Source organism: Aplosporella prunicola (genome assembly GCF_010093885.1).
Source record: "Aplosporella prunicola CBS 121167 unplaced genomic scaffold K452scaffold_6, whole genome shotgun sequence".
Taxonomy (NCBI): domain Eukaryota; kingdom Fungi; phylum Ascomycota; class Dothideomycetes; order Botryosphaeriales; family Aplosporellaceae; genus Aplosporella; species Aplosporella prunicola.
The window spans coordinates 412,604-430,103 of NW_022983534.1; the positions used below are offsets into that span (position 1 = coordinate 412,604).

The 17,500-nt window shown below is 53.5% G+C and overlaps 6 protein-coding genes across 6 annotated transcripts; 3 read left to right on the forward strand and 3 right to left on the reverse strand.

Moving 5' to 3' along the window:
- Positions 1-3,434: 3,434 nt before the first annotated feature.
- On the reverse strand, positions 3,435-4,952 carry K452DRAFT_356693 (uncharacterized protein). Its single transcript, XM_033546072.1, has 3 exons — positions 4,524-4,952; positions 4,132-4,469; positions 3,435-4,074 (listed from the first exon to the last, which is right to left on the reverse strand). The coding sequence occupies exons 1-3, from the start codon at positions 4,910-4,912 to the stop codon at positions 3,614-3,616; spliced, it is 1,188 nt and encodes a 395-aa protein (XP_033400230.1). The 5' UTR covers positions 4,913-4,952; the 3' UTR covers positions 3,435-3,613.
- A 663-nt stretch (positions 4,953-5,615) lies between these two features.
- Positions 5,616-7,494, forward strand: K452DRAFT_306341 (uncharacterized protein; the record flags this gene model as incomplete). The annotated part of the gene is made up of 2 exons (XM_033542975.1): positions 5,616-5,951; positions 6,046-7,494. The coding sequence occupies 2 exons, from the start codon at positions 5,616-5,618 to the stop codon at positions 7,492-7,494; spliced, it is 1,785 nt and encodes a 594-aa protein (XP_033400231.1).
- A 1,381-nt stretch (positions 7,495-8,875) lies between these two features.
- On the reverse strand, positions 8,876-10,928 carry K452DRAFT_306342 (uncharacterized protein; the record flags this gene model as incomplete). The annotated part of the gene is made up of 5 exons (XM_033542976.1): positions 8,876-10,192; positions 10,244-10,433; positions 10,489-10,507; positions 10,687-10,827; positions 10,883-10,928. The coding sequence occupies 5 exons, from the start codon at positions 10,926-10,928 to the stop codon at positions 8,876-8,878; spliced, it is 1,713 nt and encodes a 570-aa protein (XP_033400232.1).
- Positions 10,929-11,525: 597 nt separating this feature from the next.
- Positions 11,526-14,305, forward strand: K452DRAFT_295954 (uncharacterized protein; the record flags this gene model as incomplete). The annotated part of the gene is made up of 7 exons (XM_033541876.1): positions 11,526-11,645; positions 11,703-11,799; positions 11,852-12,072; positions 12,122-13,256; positions 13,307-13,768; positions 13,829-13,917; positions 13,997-14,305. 7 exons carry the CDS (start codon positions 11,526-11,528, stop codon positions 14,303-14,305), a joined length of 2,433 nt encoding a protein of 810 aa, XP_033400233.1.
- Positions 14,306-15,603: 1,298 nt separating this feature from the next.
- Positions 15,604-16,028, reverse strand: K452DRAFT_295955 (uncharacterized protein; the record flags this gene model as incomplete). Its single annotated transcript, XM_033541877.1, has 2 exons — positions 15,604-15,658; positions 15,745-16,028. The coding sequence occupies 2 exons, from the start codon at positions 16,026-16,028 to the stop codon at positions 15,604-15,606; spliced, it is 339 nt and encodes a 112-aa protein (XP_033400234.1).
- A 406-nt stretch (positions 16,029-16,434) lies between these two features.
- On the forward strand, positions 16,435-17,114 carry K452DRAFT_316499 (uncharacterized protein; the record flags this gene model as incomplete). The annotated part of the gene is made up of 3 exons (XM_033543972.1): positions 16,435-16,755; positions 16,820-16,910; positions 16,967-17,114. Exons 1-3 carry the CDS (start codon positions 16,722-16,724, stop codon positions 17,112-17,114), a joined length of 273 nt encoding a protein of 90 aa, XP_033400235.1. The 5' UTR covers positions 16,435-16,721.
- Between the last annotated feature and the right edge of the window lie 386 nt (positions 17,115-17,500).

The following is a 17,500-nucleotide window of genomic DNA, read 5'->3' on the forward strand; positions in this document are numbered from 1 at the left end:
AGCTTGGTCGAGAGAGTCAAGCTCCTGATTGGCGTCGTCGAGTTCCTGCTCCAGTTGTTGTATCTTGCGGTGACTGGCGTTTCGGTCATCCTCAAGCGCTATCAGACTCTCGCTGACATTCTTCATCTCTTGCTGCATCGCTTCGAAGTCTTCGTTGCGATTCTCCAGCTCATTGATGATCCTGTCCAGCTCTTGTTCTTTTTGCTCGATCTCTTGCTCGAGGCGCTCTATGGTTTGTATCGCCTCCTCTCGCAGATCATCGCATTCGTTGTCCTTTTCCTGTAAAGCATTGAGAGCTTCGTCACGCTCTTGTTGCAGCGCTTGCAGATCCTCAACGTTCAGGTCTCTTTCCTCCCTCAAAGCACGGTTCTCTTCTTCAGTCCGCTCTAACAAATCGAGCTGTGCGTTGAGTTCTCGTTCGAGGTCCTGGTTCACCATCTTCGTCGAAGCAACCTCATCTCTTAGCTGTGCTTCTTTGGCTTCGTACTCATCCCGCTCCGCATCTGTCAACTCGGCAACCGACCGGTGTGCTGCACTCATTCTAGACGACGGCCGGTTGTTGGCGCGGGATATCGATCGCTCAAAGATGCTGTCTCCAGCTACAGACCTACCACCCTCACCTCTATCGCCTCTACGTTGAGACAACTTCAGTTCCTCAATTTCCTGTTGCAGACGCTCCCTCTCGCGGTTCCTAGAGACAAGCATGGAGGTTTGAGCACCCAGATCTCTGCGCAACTCGGCATTTTCGTGCTTGAGCTGTTCAACCAGAGTCGCACTACTGTCCGTAGTAGTAGTGCCAGGACGGTAGTCGTTTGTTCCATCAGATCCTGATTGCGAGCGTGCGTAGGGCATGCGGGTCGGTCTGCTCGTGTTGTAGTTACGAGCACTGTTGTTCCCGCCTTGTGACGAAGTCTCACTCTTCAGACGACGGACCTCTTCTCGAAGACGTTGAGCATCCTCATCGGCCTGCTCACGACGCGCTGTTTCTGCTTCGAGTAGGTCCTTCCACATCTCCATTGCCTCCTCAACAGCTGCTGTGGGCTCAGAGTTCCTCCTTTCACCCATAGACTTGACGTACTCAGCCATTCGTCTCTTCTCCACCTCCTTGGCAAGGCCCTCCTCGCGAAGTTTTTCGTTCTCAACTTCCGAGTGCTGCAGACATTCGCGCAAGTATGTGATCTCCTCTTCCATCTCAGCTTGGCCGGATGAGCGGTTGCTTTTCGCGTCGTCCGATCCACTCGATGTTGCCTTCGCTGCGGCTAGGCCTTCCTCCTGAGCCTTCAGCTTGCGCTCAAGGTCGCGGACCTTGCGCCTCAGACTTTGGTTGTCTTTTTTCTCCGTCGCAAGGTCAGTTTGGAGTTGGACATTCTTTGAGATCATTTCCTTGACGCCTTCATCCGAACGATTCTGTAGCGCTTGATCCAGGAAGTGGATTTTTAGCTTCAGGTCAAAGTTTTCCTTACTGAGCTTGTCGATTTTGCTGTTTTGCTCCTTCAGAGTGAGGTTGTGTTTGGTACGACTACTATACGCGAACGCACTAGTTGACGCGGACTTCCTATCTGGGGAGCGCTCTCCATGTTTCTCTCGATATTCTTTGGCCACGGTATCTGGGACACGGATATTCCGTACATGGTTGGCGATAACAGTATCCACAGGTCCCTGAGTTCCGGAACTGAACGGACGAGGAGTGGTAGGAGGAGAGCTTGTTCGAGGTCGCGGTTCTTCATCCAAACGTTCTAAGTTATGGTGACCCGCAAACCCACTGAGGGCACTGATGGTGCTGCTCCCTGAGCGTTCGAAAGGCGGCCTGCCATCGCTCTGTCCGGAAATCGATGACACTACGCTCCCCAGGCTTGGCAAACGCGAAAGGTCAGCTCTGCTGTGCCGTTGGCTGGAACCGGGCACAGCACCACCGGATTGTAGCGCATAATCAGCACCAAGATGGTTGTTTTCACCGTCGCTCGAATACTCTGACCGAGCTGCGTAGGATGATGCCGACGAGCGTTGGCTTCCATTTCCGTTGCCACTCCTCATGAAGCTGGGTCTCTTGCGAACAAGACTGGAAGTTCTGCTGGAGGCGCTGCGTGAATCCGACGATGCTGACGACCTTGTTGGACTCAGGCCTGATGTTCTTTCGAATCTACCATGTGACGTGTCCGGCACGCCTAAGCCAGCCTTCACAGTGGACGCGCTTGAGGTTGGTCTGGTAGAGCTTGATTTAGGTCTTTGCGGAGATTGGACCTCATGTTCTTGGTGGTCTTTTGCGGCATCCTCATCAGTGACCTCAATGGCCGGTTCAGTCGGCCTACTCCTCTTTGAGTCTGCCGACGACTCTCGCGCATTAGTCCGCCGTGCTGCAGCCGCAGAAGGGGAGGAAGGCGCAGGCTCTTCGAAAGACGTATCCCCTTCTTGGTATTCTCCATCGCTCTGCTGCTCACCGTAGGTCGCTGGATTGGGCGCGGGCGTCTTGTACGCTCCATCTGGGGTGGGCGGTGAGTCTGGCAACGCCACGTCTTGCGCACGTGTGCTCTCACTGTGAGACTCGTTGTTGCCAGCACTTCCCGGGGGCTCCTGGCTTGTATTAGGCTGGTGTCCAGCATTGCGGCCCGAATCCCCGTAAACGTAGGTATCATCTGCCCCCGCGGACGCTTCTGGAGCATTGCCGGCCTCTGCAGGATCTGGCAGGAAGCTCGACTCAATGTCCATAAGTTTGCGTTGCATCTCCCGCTCGATGAAAACGCTTCCTTCGCTATGGACAGGTTCATCGCTGGGCGGGTGCACTCCTACGAAGCTTTCATCGTCGTCCGACGGCAATGGTGGCAGCTCGGTGTCCGACTGGTCGAACGCGTGCATGTCCTCGTCCTCCTGAGTGTTCTGAGCCATCTGGAGCCCATGCGAAGTGGCTAGCGGCGGGCGTCGAGCGGGGTTTGGGGGGCGGCGGCTGGGTTCAGCGTCTCTGGGGCGCCGTCAAGCCGGCGAGTCGGCGTGTGGAGGTTTGGGGGGCAGGCGGCGCTGTTGTATGTTGTCGCGCACAGATGTTGGTCGGAGATGGGCGGTGCGCAAGTGGCAGCGGATTTGGGTGTTAATCTTGGGCCTTCAAATTCAGGGAGGGGCGCGCGATGGGTGGTCGTCGCGCTGTCGGGGGTGCCAAACAAAGTGTTTGCGGAGGTATGTGCGGGATGGGGTAGGCGCTGTACAGAGTAAGGATCGGCGGTGCTGTTAGAGAAACAGACCCTGAAGATGCGGAAGATGTGAGCTTCGTCGCCGAGGCCGTTGCTATGGTCTCTGGTGTGGATATTTTCGTCGATGCTGCATCAAAACAACTGGGCCGGGGGGCTTGCCGCGGCATGGTGATTGCCGGACTTGGCGGATCAGCACCGATCTGCGCCATCCCACGCCTAGCCCTGTCCAACGGTCGACTACTGTGTTCACTAGGCCATTCAATGTCATTGTGCAGCAATAGCTATTTATCTCGATTGACGCCCACTGCCTACGCCCTTTCACTGCCGAAAGCAACCATTTTAAAACCAATGCAGACGCCTGTACGCTTTGACGGGTATACGATCCGTCCAGAGCCATCAACACTCTCACACACGCTCACTGTACAGTACAGCTATTTCTTCTTCTCCTTCTTCTCCTTCTTCTCCTTGTCCTTCTTCTTTTTCTTCTTTTCCGAATCGTTTGAGCCCTTGGGCACCTCGCTGTCTATCTCCATGGCATCTCCCGTGCTTGGAGCTTCTGCCTCTTTGCTCCTGTGCTTTTTGTCCTTCTTGGCTTTCTTAGCCGCTGCCTCTGTGCCGTCAATACCCTCGTGCTTCCTCTTTGGACGGATTTGAAGCGACTCATCCCCTTCACTGTCCGACGATCCAATAACTCCAGCCTCTGTGTCAACAGCTCCATACGGCCTGTAACGCATGCGCAGGCCCTTTGGTTGTTGTCTAATGGGCTTCGCAGCAGGTACAGTGAAGCTTGCAGCGGCATCTGAGCCACGCGCCGGGTCGGATTGTTTGTTGGAAAGGTTGGGAAGGTGGATGATTTCCTGCAGGTGGAGTGTCTCTGCGAAATCGCTTGGAACTGCATTCGGCCAGATTAGTAAATTTCGCCCATATTATAAGGAGACACGAAACATACCAGCTACGTAGCCTTGGTCGGTGGGTATCATGAGCCTCGTCGCGACTTGCGTTTCCTTCTCCTGTGGAACAAACCCATAGTCTACTCCACCATGCTGTATTACGGTTTCCTTGCCCATAGCCTTTCCACGTGCGAATTCCTTTATCTGCTTGATGGGAACAGTAGACGGTGCGGTGATGTGCCATAGTTGCTTGTTTTCAAGGTTGGACGACAATATTTTGGAGAGATTGGAAGAGGGATTAGGGCGGAAATCGGTGGCCTTGAAGCCAGGAGGCGGTTCGAATGCTTTCGCAGGACGGAGTTGCGTAGTATGTACCCTTGCAGCAGCAGCAGGAGCTCTATAGTACAGTCAGTACTAGCTCAGCAAGAGCTGCTTTTCTGTGTCTTCTTACTGTGATGTAGCTTTCTCGTCTTCCGAGCTTTCGCTCTCACTGCTGGAATCTTCGCTGCCACTTTCGCTACTACTGTCGCTGCCGCTCTCACTCTCTTCGCTCCCGCTCTCCTCTTCGCTACTCTCGTCGCTCGGCACGGACGGGCTCGCGACCTCCGTCTTTTTGACCTTCTTCACATTCGGCTTCCTCGTGTTCTTTTGCTTCTCGGTGTCGCTGGTGGAGCCAGCGCTACGTCCACTGCTGCTGTCGCTATCCGAGGCATCGTCGCTTTCGACAATAACTTCTCCAGAAACGGGTTTCGTGTTTTTGCGCGCTGTCTCGTCGACCTTGGGGGCCTTTTTCGGATTCTCGCCTGGCAAAGGCACGCGCGTCGTCTTTACTTTCGCCATCGTGAATTGTGTGGTGCGATTGGACAATTCAGAACGCGCGCGTCCAGAAACTTTTTCGAGTGATGCTCGTCCCTAGGGCTCGGCCCTTTTCGTCCGCTCTTCCTCCGAAGGCGGTGACAGGAGATCACCATGCTAATCTAATCTCTTGGCATCACTGGCCCAAAACTTCATCCCAGAACGTGACTTGATCTTCAATACTCAACATCGCTACTTTGAGCATGACAAAAAGGCGGAAGCTCGATCATAGGTCTGTTCAACAGGCTTCTCAACCTGCGCGTATGTCATACTGGTGGCGCAAATGTCTATGATCTGATTCGCCTGACAAACCTGTACAGCTGCGCCTTTGAGTGCTGCAGCCGCACTAAGAGCTCGGAAGCAAGCATCTGTTGTGTCTGTAACTTCAGAGACATCATCGGATAACAGTGTTTCTTCTTCGAGTACACAGCAAGTGTCTGCGGCAGAGGCTCTGAAAAGGGCTCGAGAGCAAAAGATTCGAGTTGAAGCCAGCTTGGCAGCGCAAGACAGCGATGACAGCGCCGATAGCTATGAGCCAGACTATCTTCCAAGACCGGGTGATGACCCAAGTTTTAAAAGCGTCTTAGGTCCTCAGACCAACATTGACACCGTCTACGTGCCTCCAAGTGTGCAAGTATCCACCTGGACGCCCAAGGCCGGAAACGTTCTCAAGCGAAGCAAAAATGGGATGACCGCTCGTCTAGAATCTGGTCAAACCATTGCAATACTAGGTCAATATGATTTGGTAGTGACAAAGGGTGTTGTTATGCTCTATGGAGCAATACTCAGAGCAGGTCCACAAACTCGTAGAATACTTGCTCCGGCCAGTCATGCTCTTCCTGTTATAAGATGTTTATCGCCAGATGGCTCTGAAGTCCAGCTCAAGAGCGTTCGCTTGGAACTTGGTTCTTTGGAAAATCTCTCACCCCTCTATGGTCGTCTATGGAAAGCGAATACGACAGCGGCATTACCGGCTTCAAAATCTTCACTGCAACATGATAAGCTACATTGGTCATTTGATAATGTGAGTTTTGCTTGGTATCCTACCTCGATGCTACTTCTAATATCCTAGTGTTGTGCTGTTCTTTTGAGTGTATTGACTGACGGCAGACCTGCAGATCCACAAACTTTCAGATGATCCATTGGGTAGACCACTTTACCATCTTGAGACACCGTCTGAATGGCAAAAGCCTCTGGACAAGATTTGTTCCTCACCTCCAGGTCAAAGACTTGTCAGCCGAGTTCTGGTTTGCGGACCCAAATCATCAGGCAAATCAACATTTAGCAGGATGCTGCTAAACCGGATGTTTACTGTCGATCGAGACGTACTAAAAGCAGACGACCACTCTGTGTTTCTTTTGGATATCGACCCAGGTCAGCCTGAGTATGCGCCTCCTGGCCAAGTGTCTCTGATTGAATTACAGCAGCCCGTTCTTGGCCCGCCATTGGTTCATCCCAGTGCGAACACTGGCTTACATCAGCGCACGATCCGATCGCACTTTATTGGTGCCAACAGCCCTAAAGACAATCCAGAGCACTATGTGGATTGCGTTCTTGATCTGATGAAGACTTATCAAAAACATATTGACGCCGACGCAACGTATGGACCTCTAGTGATCAACTCAGCTGGCTGGACTGTCGGGACCGGCCTGACGATACTACTCCAGCTCCTCGAACAACTGGATATTACCGATGTAGTCTATACTACGGAAGAAGCTGGTCGCACTCTCGATGCCCTTTCCAAAGCTAGCACGACCAAGAAAGCCCGCATGCACATCCTTACTGCGCAACCATCAGGTCCGAATGCTGCGGGAAGAACAGCAGCCGAATTTCGGGACATGCAAATGATGTCCTACTTTCATCTGGGGGCGCCTAAGCAACGCGATCCATTCCAGACTTGGGACGCAACTCCTCTCTCTGGTCGTCGGCCGTACGTCCTGCAATATGGAGAAAACGGGTGCGATTTCCTTGGGATTATGGCTCTCGGAGAAGCCGTCACACCCTGCACTCTATCAAATATCCTCAACGGTGCCATAATTGGTATAGCGGTGCTGGATGCTGAGTCTGAGACTGTACTCGCCGCTTCCGGTCTCGACATTGCACGTACTCCAGATGAAAACCTACCCTACCTCGTATCCCGTGATGGGAAGGGCCAGATGGAACCTCTTGACCCGCGAACCTGCCGGTTGATCGGGTTGGCTTTGGTGCGCAGTATTGATGTCAAAACTCAAACACTGCATATCATAAGCCCGAATGCGAACGATCATCTTATCGAAGAGCTGCGGCCGGAGCGGACAGTGTTGATGCTGGGCAACTTGGACACGCCGGGATGGGCCTATTTAGAGGATCTGCATCTAGCAGCTCAGAAGAAGGCGGCGAAGCAAAAGAAAGAACAAGCAGGCAGCGGAGCGGCAGTGGAGGATGCTGAAGGTGAAGTCGTGGGTGCTGAACTCGATGATGACGACGCCGAGATAGGAGAGGGCAATTTGCCTTGGTTGCAGAAGGAGACTGGGGAAGGTGTCGGCATTGTTGGGGCGAAAAGAAGGTTGCGGAGATTCGTGAATTAGCGGATGGCAAGACTGAGAACTGGTCTATACAATACTGGAATAGAAGCAAACGTATCAGTCTGGACTTACTGGTAGCTAGGCATACGCCTTCATTCGTTGCCCATTTGCTTGCAACTTGACGGAACGCCCTAGTTTACTTCAGTACCTTCAGCCTCCGTCTTTATTAAGTGCTGTATGACGTTCAAAAAAAGACATGTCCGGTGCTGCCTCGGTCTTACCTGAACCAGCAGCGTCACGGTGCAGCGGCAGAAGCGGACCGAGCCGTGCGGAACATAATTTACGCGGTTCGTACAGCAATCCTTAGCGCAGTTTATGGGCTTGACAGACGCGGAGCACTTCAACACGGAACAATTTCTATGATCAAGGAGTATGGGAGAGGGCAGCCGAGAAGCAAACTCAATTTACCAACAAGACGTAGAAATTACTTGATTAGGTTTAGGCCGTCCAACTGCCGGGGTTCTGCCGGGGTGCCCTCCAATGGAATAGTGGCCTTTAGCAGCGTACATGTGCAGGACCTAGCTAAACGAATTCCCACAGTTTTATACACTTCCGCGCTACCAAGGACCCCGGCAAAACCCCGACATACAAATTTAATCCTACAGGACATAAATCAAGCCGCCAAAAAACTTCCCACCATCACGTGGGCACTTGGTCTAGGGGTATGATGTGAGTAACCACCACAACACCAAGTCAATCAACACCAAATACTAATTCAGTCAAAAGTTTCGCTTCGCATTAATCAAGACAAATATGTGTCTGTGAAAGGTCGTGGGTTCAATTCCCACAGTGTCCATCTTTTTGGTTTTTTGCCACACTATCGTCCGTCACCTTTTGATATTTGTAGGTGCTTGTTATAAATGGTACGCTGGGCTATCATGGAAAGAATGTTTTTGCTGGGGTTTGGGGTGCTGGAAATGCTCGAATGTGAGAGCGAGACCATTTGGGTTGGATTTTAGGTGTCTGGAAAGGAATGCGCGCATAAACTTTTTTCTCTTATTGAAGAACCGCGGAAAAAGTAGATGTGACCGTTTATTTAGTATGGGAACGCAACAGTTAAGATGATTTCACAGTATGGACTGGTCATCTATGGGGGAGGATCATATAAAGCAATCAAGAACCCAGAGTCTTAGGACAAGCTCTCTTAACCGCAGCAAAGGGTTTTGTTTCAATTCTAAAATATTTCAGCGGCCATATGCTACCGCAAAAAATGCTCCGTCATGCAGCGAGACGTCTAAATGCACAAAACCAGAGCCATTACATTCGTGCTCTTTCTCTCCCCCTTGCTTTTCGAATACCCATGCTGATAAGCCACAACGCCGAGCACCACCCACGTGTCTCCGATGGATATCCCGCCTTGCACTATTCAACCCCATCTCCCCGATCAAACATCCCACGCTACCCACTCGTGCTTTGGCGGCTCCTCGGGCATGATCCCATCCTTGAACGTCCCTTGCTGTTGCAGGAACTTGTATGCCTCTTCCAATACGGGCCCGTACGCTCCTGGCAGGGCTTGGTTGTACGGGTTCTCCTGCGGCGCGCCATCAGGGAAAAATACCCTCGCTGGTTTTCCGTCGTCGCCATGGACCAAGGGAATCCCATCGTCGTAGTTGACTGGTTTACCCTTGAATCTGGCAAGGCTGCCATTGGGCAGTTTCTGGATATAGTCCCCGCCGCCGAAGCCACCGCTGGCTGCAGCGCTGATGCCATTGGTTTGAGGTGCGCCAAAGCCATTGCTTGCTGGTTGTCCAAAGGGATTCGCGGGCGGGGCAGCGGCTGGAGCACCAAATGCGTTGGACACCGCCGGCTGAGCAGGATTGCCGAATGGATTTGATTGTGCCGGTTGAGTATTTGCAGCGGGTGCACCGAATGCAGACTGGGCTGCAGGCTGTCCAAATGCACCGTTTCCAGGTTGTTGATTACTGGGTTGCCCAAATCCGCCAGGTTGCGGTGCGTTAAAGCCCGAACCTGCTGGTTGTCCGAAGGCTGATTGTGCGGGTTGTCCAAAAGCACCAGTATTTCCCACGCCACTGGGCTGTCCAAAGGCCCCCGCTGCACCACTACTACTAGGTTGTCCAAAAGCGCCAGTTGCACCAGGATTGCTAGGCTGTCCAAAAGCGCTAGTTGCACCCGGATTACTAGGCTGCCCAAAAGCACCAGTCGGACGTGCGCCAAAGGCGTTTGCTGCCGGCTGCCCGAATGCACTCGGTTGAGAAGGCTGTCCAAAAGCTGGTGCTGCGCTTGCGGGTTGCCCAAAACTGTTAGGTGCTCCAAAAGCGGGCTTTCCAAAGGCTGCATTACCGCCAAGAGCAGATGGCGCACCAAACGCACTTTGCGGGCCTGCAGAGGCTCCGAATGCAGACGGTCTCCCAAACGCGCTTTGCTGTCCCGCTGCAGCGCCCATTGCACTTGGTTGACCAAAAGCACCGCCTTGTGCCGGTTGCGCTGGTGCACCGAATGCTGAAGGTTGACCAAAACTTGAGCCGCCTGTCGATCCCAAAACGTTTTGCGGTGGCTGCTGTTGTTGCTGTTGTTGCGGTTGGTATCCTCCCGGTACTCCAACAGATTGAGCACATATATCCTCGCGGTGGGGATGAACATTCTCGCCATCTTGAACGTATTTGCAAGCTCCGTTCAGATCCCGTAAGATATTCTGAATTTGCTGGTTTGTTTGGTTCAAAAGTTGCCCCTCAGCGGCTTGCTAAAAATTTGTAAGTGGAATTGCCGACACCTAACTTGTAGCTCTGCTTACAGCTTGTTGGACATTTCCGGATGCCATAGCCAGATAAAACTGCAGTCGTATCTCTTCAGGGCTTTGGTCCAAAATGGGGCCTTCAATTAACTGACGTGGCGCAAGCCTTCCAGGACCATAGGAAGAGAAAGGCCATATCGGGCGATCGTTTGACAAGTCGACCTTGATAATTTCGGGGTCCAGGTGGTATCTAATGGATGAGTTCAGAAGACAGTCCTTTGCCGCGCAGCATTATGTGAACTCACTTGTACTCTACCCTCCCACCTGATACATGGTTAGCTTTAAATATACATCAAGTAAATCATTTTACGCATATCCTTTAGGATGTTGATTTTGCGTGCAAAGCGCAGGAATACAGTTGGACAGGACTAGGAATTAGTAGAGATAGGATGGAAAGACAAAGAAAGAAATGGACAAGTAGTAAAAAGATGATCAAGACTTACCAGTTCGGCCGTTGCCTCTATTGCCGCCGCCAGCATTGGCGTTGTTGAAGGCGGCGAAGCGATTCTGGTTCTGGTTCTGCTGATAGCCGCGAGACTGGTTGCCCCGGCTTTGGCCTCCAGGGTGTTCGAACTTGCATTGGTCTGGCAGCGGGGTCAATACGGAGGGTTGGAGAGTGGGTACAAAGGATTTGCGTACCGCCGAACTTGCAGTGACCCTGGGCAAAGAACCTGCAGAGGGCCATGGTGGGCGCGTCGTGTAATCTAGTAGTTACAAACGGCTGTCAGGTCAGCATTTCGGAGGGATTAAGGATATCGACGAATGGATGTCATGTGCATGGGCGGCTGCGAAAGGAAGGCCGGGATGTCAAAGGGCTACCTAGCCGAAGCTCCAATCACGGCCCGAGCGATGCGTGACCTGCAAGCAAGCAAACCAAGTACAATGCGCTGAGGGGGCGTGCAAACCTACCTTTGATACATGATTGCGGCTCCCATTCTCTCCTCTCTCTCTGTCGCGGTGTGCTGGAAGATGTGAGAAAATGAGAAAATAAAAAAAAAGGAAAGACTGAGAGGGCGGTTTGCGGCGCCAAGAAGACCCGGCATTCACCCACCTTCCTCTCCGGATCGACCCCAGATAGACGCGCGGTCCTCGGAAGGCGCAGAATCGCTATCGCATTCATTGCTTTCTCGCCATGCTGCCGGCGTCTTGCGCGCCCATCCCCGCCCTTCTCGCCCACCAGCTCTATACCCTGCGTCCCGATTGTTAGCGTCTGCGCGGCCTACCGCTTCCTCCGCTGCCTTCCTCCTGTCGCGCGCCGCGTCCCTTCGACCACCACCGCTCCATGCACCCTTTCTCCGTCCTCACTCTTGGCATCTTCATAGCTGGATACACAACCGCCCGCTGGGACCTTGTGACGCGACTGTATGAGCTCGCCATATTCGCCTGGGACCACGGTGTTGTGGTGAGGACCTCTCCGCGTCCCGTTCCGAGACCGTGTAGACTGACAGCATTGGTCTAGACGCGTGCAGCCAAAGGTTTCGCGATTCTTTCGATAGCCTTCTTCGTCCTGATAATACCCATCGAACGCATCGCTGCCCAAGAGAGCGAGCAGGTCAGTCGTTGCCTGTCTGCTGCCGCGCTACGAGCATTCAGTTGACAACCATGCAGCATCCCCGCATCGGAGCAAGTGGTATCTCGGCAAGAGAGCAGCTGAAGCGACGAGGATCATTCTAGCAGAGGGACGGAATGTTGACATGGTCACGAACAATGGGCTGATGCGCATCTTCTGGCCATCGGATACGCCAAGCGGAACGAACGCCGGCGTGCTTGTGGGATGGAGGAATTCCGAGTTGGATATATTCGTTGTAACGGTTCTTCAGGATGTGGAGGTAAGACAGGCCGCAACAATCCCCGAGGCCCAGCTAATATTTGTCATAGCTACGAAGAGTCGATAATGCCTTGCGCGTGGGAACCCTCTTCCACAATAACCCATACCCCATGAGCACCATTCTCGAGCGATGTGGATATTCGTCTCTCCAGGTTCTTGGGAGTTTAAATCCGGAAACCGCTCCCACCGTCTTCAATCCGAAGGAGCTGGTCGCATACACTGTTCCGTCGTCACGGTTCCCGCGGATATTTTGCCCTAAGGATGGCGGCCTAACTGTGCAGGTGATTCTTTTCAATCGACCTGATCCTGCTCGTATGCAATATCTCTCTCTGACACCAATCTCCCTGGCGCTAGCGGACAAACCGGACCGGGCGGGTAGAGGGATACCGCCACTAGATGGCATTGATGCAGAGGAAGAACAAGAGCGGATGCGCAAACAGAAACTTGTCGAAAAGCTCAAGTTGCACACTGTTATCCGGAACACGCCGAGCCAGAAAGAATTGGCTCTCATCAGCATCATAAACCAGGCTAACTGCTCCAACGAGATAGCTGCCCTGGTCCAAAAGAACAAGGGGCTTGTAGGCGCTCGGCCTAAGCGAGCTTTGAGTGTAAGCGAACGGGTCGTAGAATCGGCGACTACCCTGTGGGGTTTATTTCTGATCGGGTTCTGGCACGTTTTGTGCAATTGGATATACCCTGTTGCGGCACAGCTCTTTATCCTGGGGCTTATCGCGCATAGAATTGCCGGAGAATTGCTTTTAAGGATTCTGGATTGGCGGCTCCTCCCAGACTCTGCTGCCCTCAAAGACGTCTCCGCTACGGCGCAGCAAGTGGACATTCGGTTGCAACAGTTTTGTTACTGGCCCATCCAGTATCTGACGTTGCGGAAGAGAAAGGGAAACTGGCAGAGCATAACGACCAGTCATCCGGAATATATCCGCTTCTACAACAGCCTTTGGCTGGTTGCGAACGATGTCATCATTGGCATTGCTCTAGGCTCATACATAATAGAGAACGCCCATTACGTGGCTGCTCAGGTAGACGTCGTACTCAGCGAGTGGTCTATAGAAGGACTGCGGAGGATGATATCGTGGCTTATGGATTGGCCGGCTGGTCTGAAACTGAACAATGAATTGGCCGCGTTCCTTGGAGACCTCTTTCTATGGGTCATTGATTATTGGGCCGGTAAGTACAAACCACTCGTTAGATATCCGCTTTTGACTGACGAATTGTAGGATGCATGGCAACGCTACGTCCGGCACTCCCCGGCATCATTCACTTCATTGGCTTTTCCAGCTTCGCAGGCGCCACCATGCCCATCTCCCTTTTCTCTGACCTGGTCTCCGTGCTTACACTGCACATATATTCCTTCTACGTTGCATCTGCTCGGATCTTCAACTGGCAACTCAGCATTCTCTTCTCCCTCTTTCATCTCTTCCGCGGCAAGAAGCGCAACGTTCTGCGCAATCGCATAGATTCCTGCGATTACGATCTAGACCAACTTCTCCTGGGGACGATACTATTTACGCTGCTCTTCTTCCTGGTTCCGACAGTTCTCGTTTTCTACCTTACTTTTGCATCTGCAAGGATGGCCATAATAACTCTCAAAGCCGTTCTCGATACCCTTCTTGCATGTCTGAATCATTTCCCTCTTTTCGCATTGATGCTTCGCATTAAAGACTCTAGGCGTTTACCCGGTAGGTTCTAAAGCCCAGTCGTAGTGTGTTGACATATCTACTAACTAATATTCACACCAGGCGGCATCCGTTTCGATCTCCAAGATACCCGTTCCGCCAAACTACCGGAACAATCGAATTCAGCGCCGACATCCTACATCATCCTCAAGGTACGCATCACCCCACACACATACACAAGACGCACTTGCAACCCCCCAGCTCCGAGCTAACAAACAAACAACAACGCAGTCGGTGCCGCTCCCCCTCCGCGCCATGTTCAACGAGTACTTCCAGCTGGGCAACCGGATCCGGCGGCACTACATATCGCCAGGCGTGTTCTTGTGCCTGGTAACGGGCCGCTTCGTGCCGCCCATCCACCGCAAGAACCTCTACAGCCTGCAGTACAGCATGCTGCCGGCGCGGCGGGCGGGCATCCTGGAGCTGTGGGCGCGCATTACGGAGAAGGAGGAGAAGCAGCCGCGCAGGAGCGTCATGCTGAACGGCGGCGGGCTGAAGGCGGGGTGGCGCATGAATGGCGTGCGGAGGGCGCGGGAGTAGGTGGGGGGTTGATTGGCAGGCGGGTGCGCTTAGGTAGGAGAGAAAAGAGAGCTTTGTACCCGTACACCTGTACCTCCCGTGCTCCCCAACGGAGCCGGCGCTTGCCCCGCGTGCTGCATCATCGGTTTGTGTGTCTTGTGTCTGTCTATTTCTCGTCGTTGTCGTCTGCTTCCCTGCCACATGCGAAGCTTCTCTCGCTCATCGCCGAATCACAAGCTTACATGCTCGCTCGCTCGCGTGCATGGGTTTTCGTGGGCGATGTACCTATCACGTCTATGTACATATCGTATTCGCGCAGGCACGCTGCAGCCATCATCCCTGTCTGCACGCGGGGCTTGGGGCCTTCAGCCACGACGCCCAAGGGGCTCGCAGATCATGATCGTGATTACAGGCTTTCATGCCACCGCACTGCACGTGCTCCCTGGTCTTTAGGGCAGGCAGGAAGTCAGACGAGGCCGCGCTCGGATACATAGCACCTATTCACAGCAGAGGCGCGGAGGGCAGAAGGGGACGCTACGTAGGGTGGAGAGTTGGGTTGGGAGTGTGGTGGGAGTGCATGGGTGTATGCATGCTTGCATGTATGCATGTATGTATGCTTGGCGTGCATGAGGCGTGCTTACTTCCGCACTTGTGTGCGGCGGTGCTGTCAGTCTTGAGTCGGCCTCGTGGAGGTTGTGAGAGGGGTTGCTTTTGGGTATGGGTATGTATGTATGTATGTATGTATGTATGTATGTGGTGGATGAGAGTGAGGTGCTTGCGGTTGTGCGATTATGGTGGCAGTGGTGGGAGAACTTGAGATGGTGATGGGGTGGATGCTTTGGTTGGAGGAGGGGGGGAAGGTGTTGGTGCTAGGAGTATGCTATGCCACAGCATGCTACTACGGAGGATGCAGGAGGGGTTCGTGAGAAGACGGGCGTTTCTGTTGCGTGCCGTGCGTGCGCGGTATTTGGGTGGGCGGTCGCGAGGCTGAGCTGGGGGACGGTTATTGGATGGCGCGTTTTTCTTGATGTCAGTTTGTTCTCGTGTTGTGCAACTGTGTGCGAGGTTTGGGGACACAGGGTCTGTTTCAGAGTTCGTTGAGGCGGGTATCGATTGGTTGTTACTGCCGGAGATGCGTCTTCTCGATGAGAGGTGGGAGGTTTGAATTGTGGAGCGTCAAGGCAACCCGAATGCCTCTTCGTCATGAGTGGAGAATAGGGAAAGTCGGATATCAATCATGTGTATATGCCTCGGTCTGGATGGTTATGGACCGTCACCCATATTGATATTGCCACTTGCATGCACAGCCGTCGACGGTTCTAGAAGTCTTCGAGTTTGTAGACCTCATAGGAGGGCTCCTCGTATGGGTGACTCCTGCGTGCCCATCATGGTCAGCATGATCTACGCATCGGACCACATAGCACATCATTCCCCATCGGCATGACATTAGCACGACTCACTTCTTCAGAGCATCGACGGCCTTGCGCGCAATGTCCTCGCCTACACACAGCGTCTCGCAGCGCAGCTCCTCGACCTCCTCGAGCTTCCCCACAGAGCCAATGTTGGGGTTGGCAGAGGCGCCGGGGCGAAACTGGCCTATGCCGGGCTGGGTGAAGCAGCACTCGGTGTAATTGCCTGGGCCTGGGTAGCGGCCGGCGCCAGCAGCGAAGATTGCGGCTTTGACGGCGGGGAGGGCCGAGGCTGGGGTGAAGAAGACTAGCTTGAAGCGTGCGGGGAGGCTCATTGTGAGATCCGTGTTCTTGTTTGAGACTGGGCTGGGCCCTGATGCAAGAATTAAGGGGCGCTAGGTGATGCGATGGGCGGGCTTTCGTCATCGGCCTGCTCTTTCTCTACCCCTCCATTGCCCCTCAGTGCTGACACAGCCACACGTGCTTTGCGTGCGTGCATCATCTTGTGTGGCGGTGACGAAAGAAAAGGCGATCAGGCGATGACGCAAGGGCCGTGAAGGAGACGACGTAAGGCGCGTTGATCGGTGACAAAGCAAGATTGCCATCCGCGAGTGATGCGGATTTCAGGACTTGGAGCGATCCTCCGCGCGCGTGCGCACAAGCCCGCTGCAGGGGGATTGGCGATTTACGTACGTCATACGCCGTTGTTCTGGCCGCCGCCCCAAACACGCAAGCTGGACTGCGAACGTTCCTGGAGAAAGCGGCGACGCGATGATAGGTTTCCCGCTAAAGTGACCTCAGCCCTTCACAAAGGTCGCGCTTTCCTTGTTCCGTTCCCAATGCAACGACGAACCCGCTTGTGATCGATGACGTAGACGCTTACCCCGCGACCCGTTCAACGCCTACAAAAGCCTCCTCTTTCTCCGCCTTCTACTCTCCCCTCATCACTCAAGCTCTCTCAACTACTCAACCAACACAAACACTCATCAACCTTTTCCACAAACCAAATCTCAACCACCTCAATCAACATGTCTGACGCCGGCCGCAAGGATTTCTCTACCAGTACGCCATCCCCTTGCTCTCATTAAACCATCACTGAGCTTTGCTAACCCTTTATACTTCACAGAGGCTAAGGAGGAGCTCACCCCCGACTCCACCAAGTCCACCCAGCAGAAGACCAAGGAGGCCTTCACCGACACCGGTGACAAGGTCGCTCGGTAAGCTTCCATTCTGTGAATCGTTCACACCGGACTCCCTCTGACGCATTGCACAGTGGTTTCCAGACCGACGACTCCAAGTCTGCCGGCCAGGAGGCTAGCGACAAGCTCGGCCGCTCCAAGGATGAGCACGTCCACGGCGGCACCGGCGAGTCGATTGTCGACAAGGCCAAGAACGCCGTTGGCCTCGGTGACAAGCACTAAATGGGTGATGGAGATGGAACATGATTCACGACCCAGGCTACTTTTCCCTGACCCTCTCGGGCAGTTTATCTAGTCTATGATACCAACTTGACGACCTAAGAAGTCCAATAAACTTTTTCTCTTTGAACAAACGTCTACTTTTACTATGCATGCTGCCAAGTGATCTGTGCTGCCTATTGGTCAAAGCATTTGAAGATTGCACATCCTTGAAGGCTGCAGGGATGTGGATGTGGATCGTTGAAGGGCAGTGGTGCGGACCGGTGAGCGGCTCAGCCTGGGTTCGACAAACTGCGCCACGCCCGACGTGGCAGCCCAATCTATCAGCGGGATGCGGGCCGGTAGTGGTAAGAAGAAAACGGCGACAACGGCAGCTGCAAGGGCGCGTT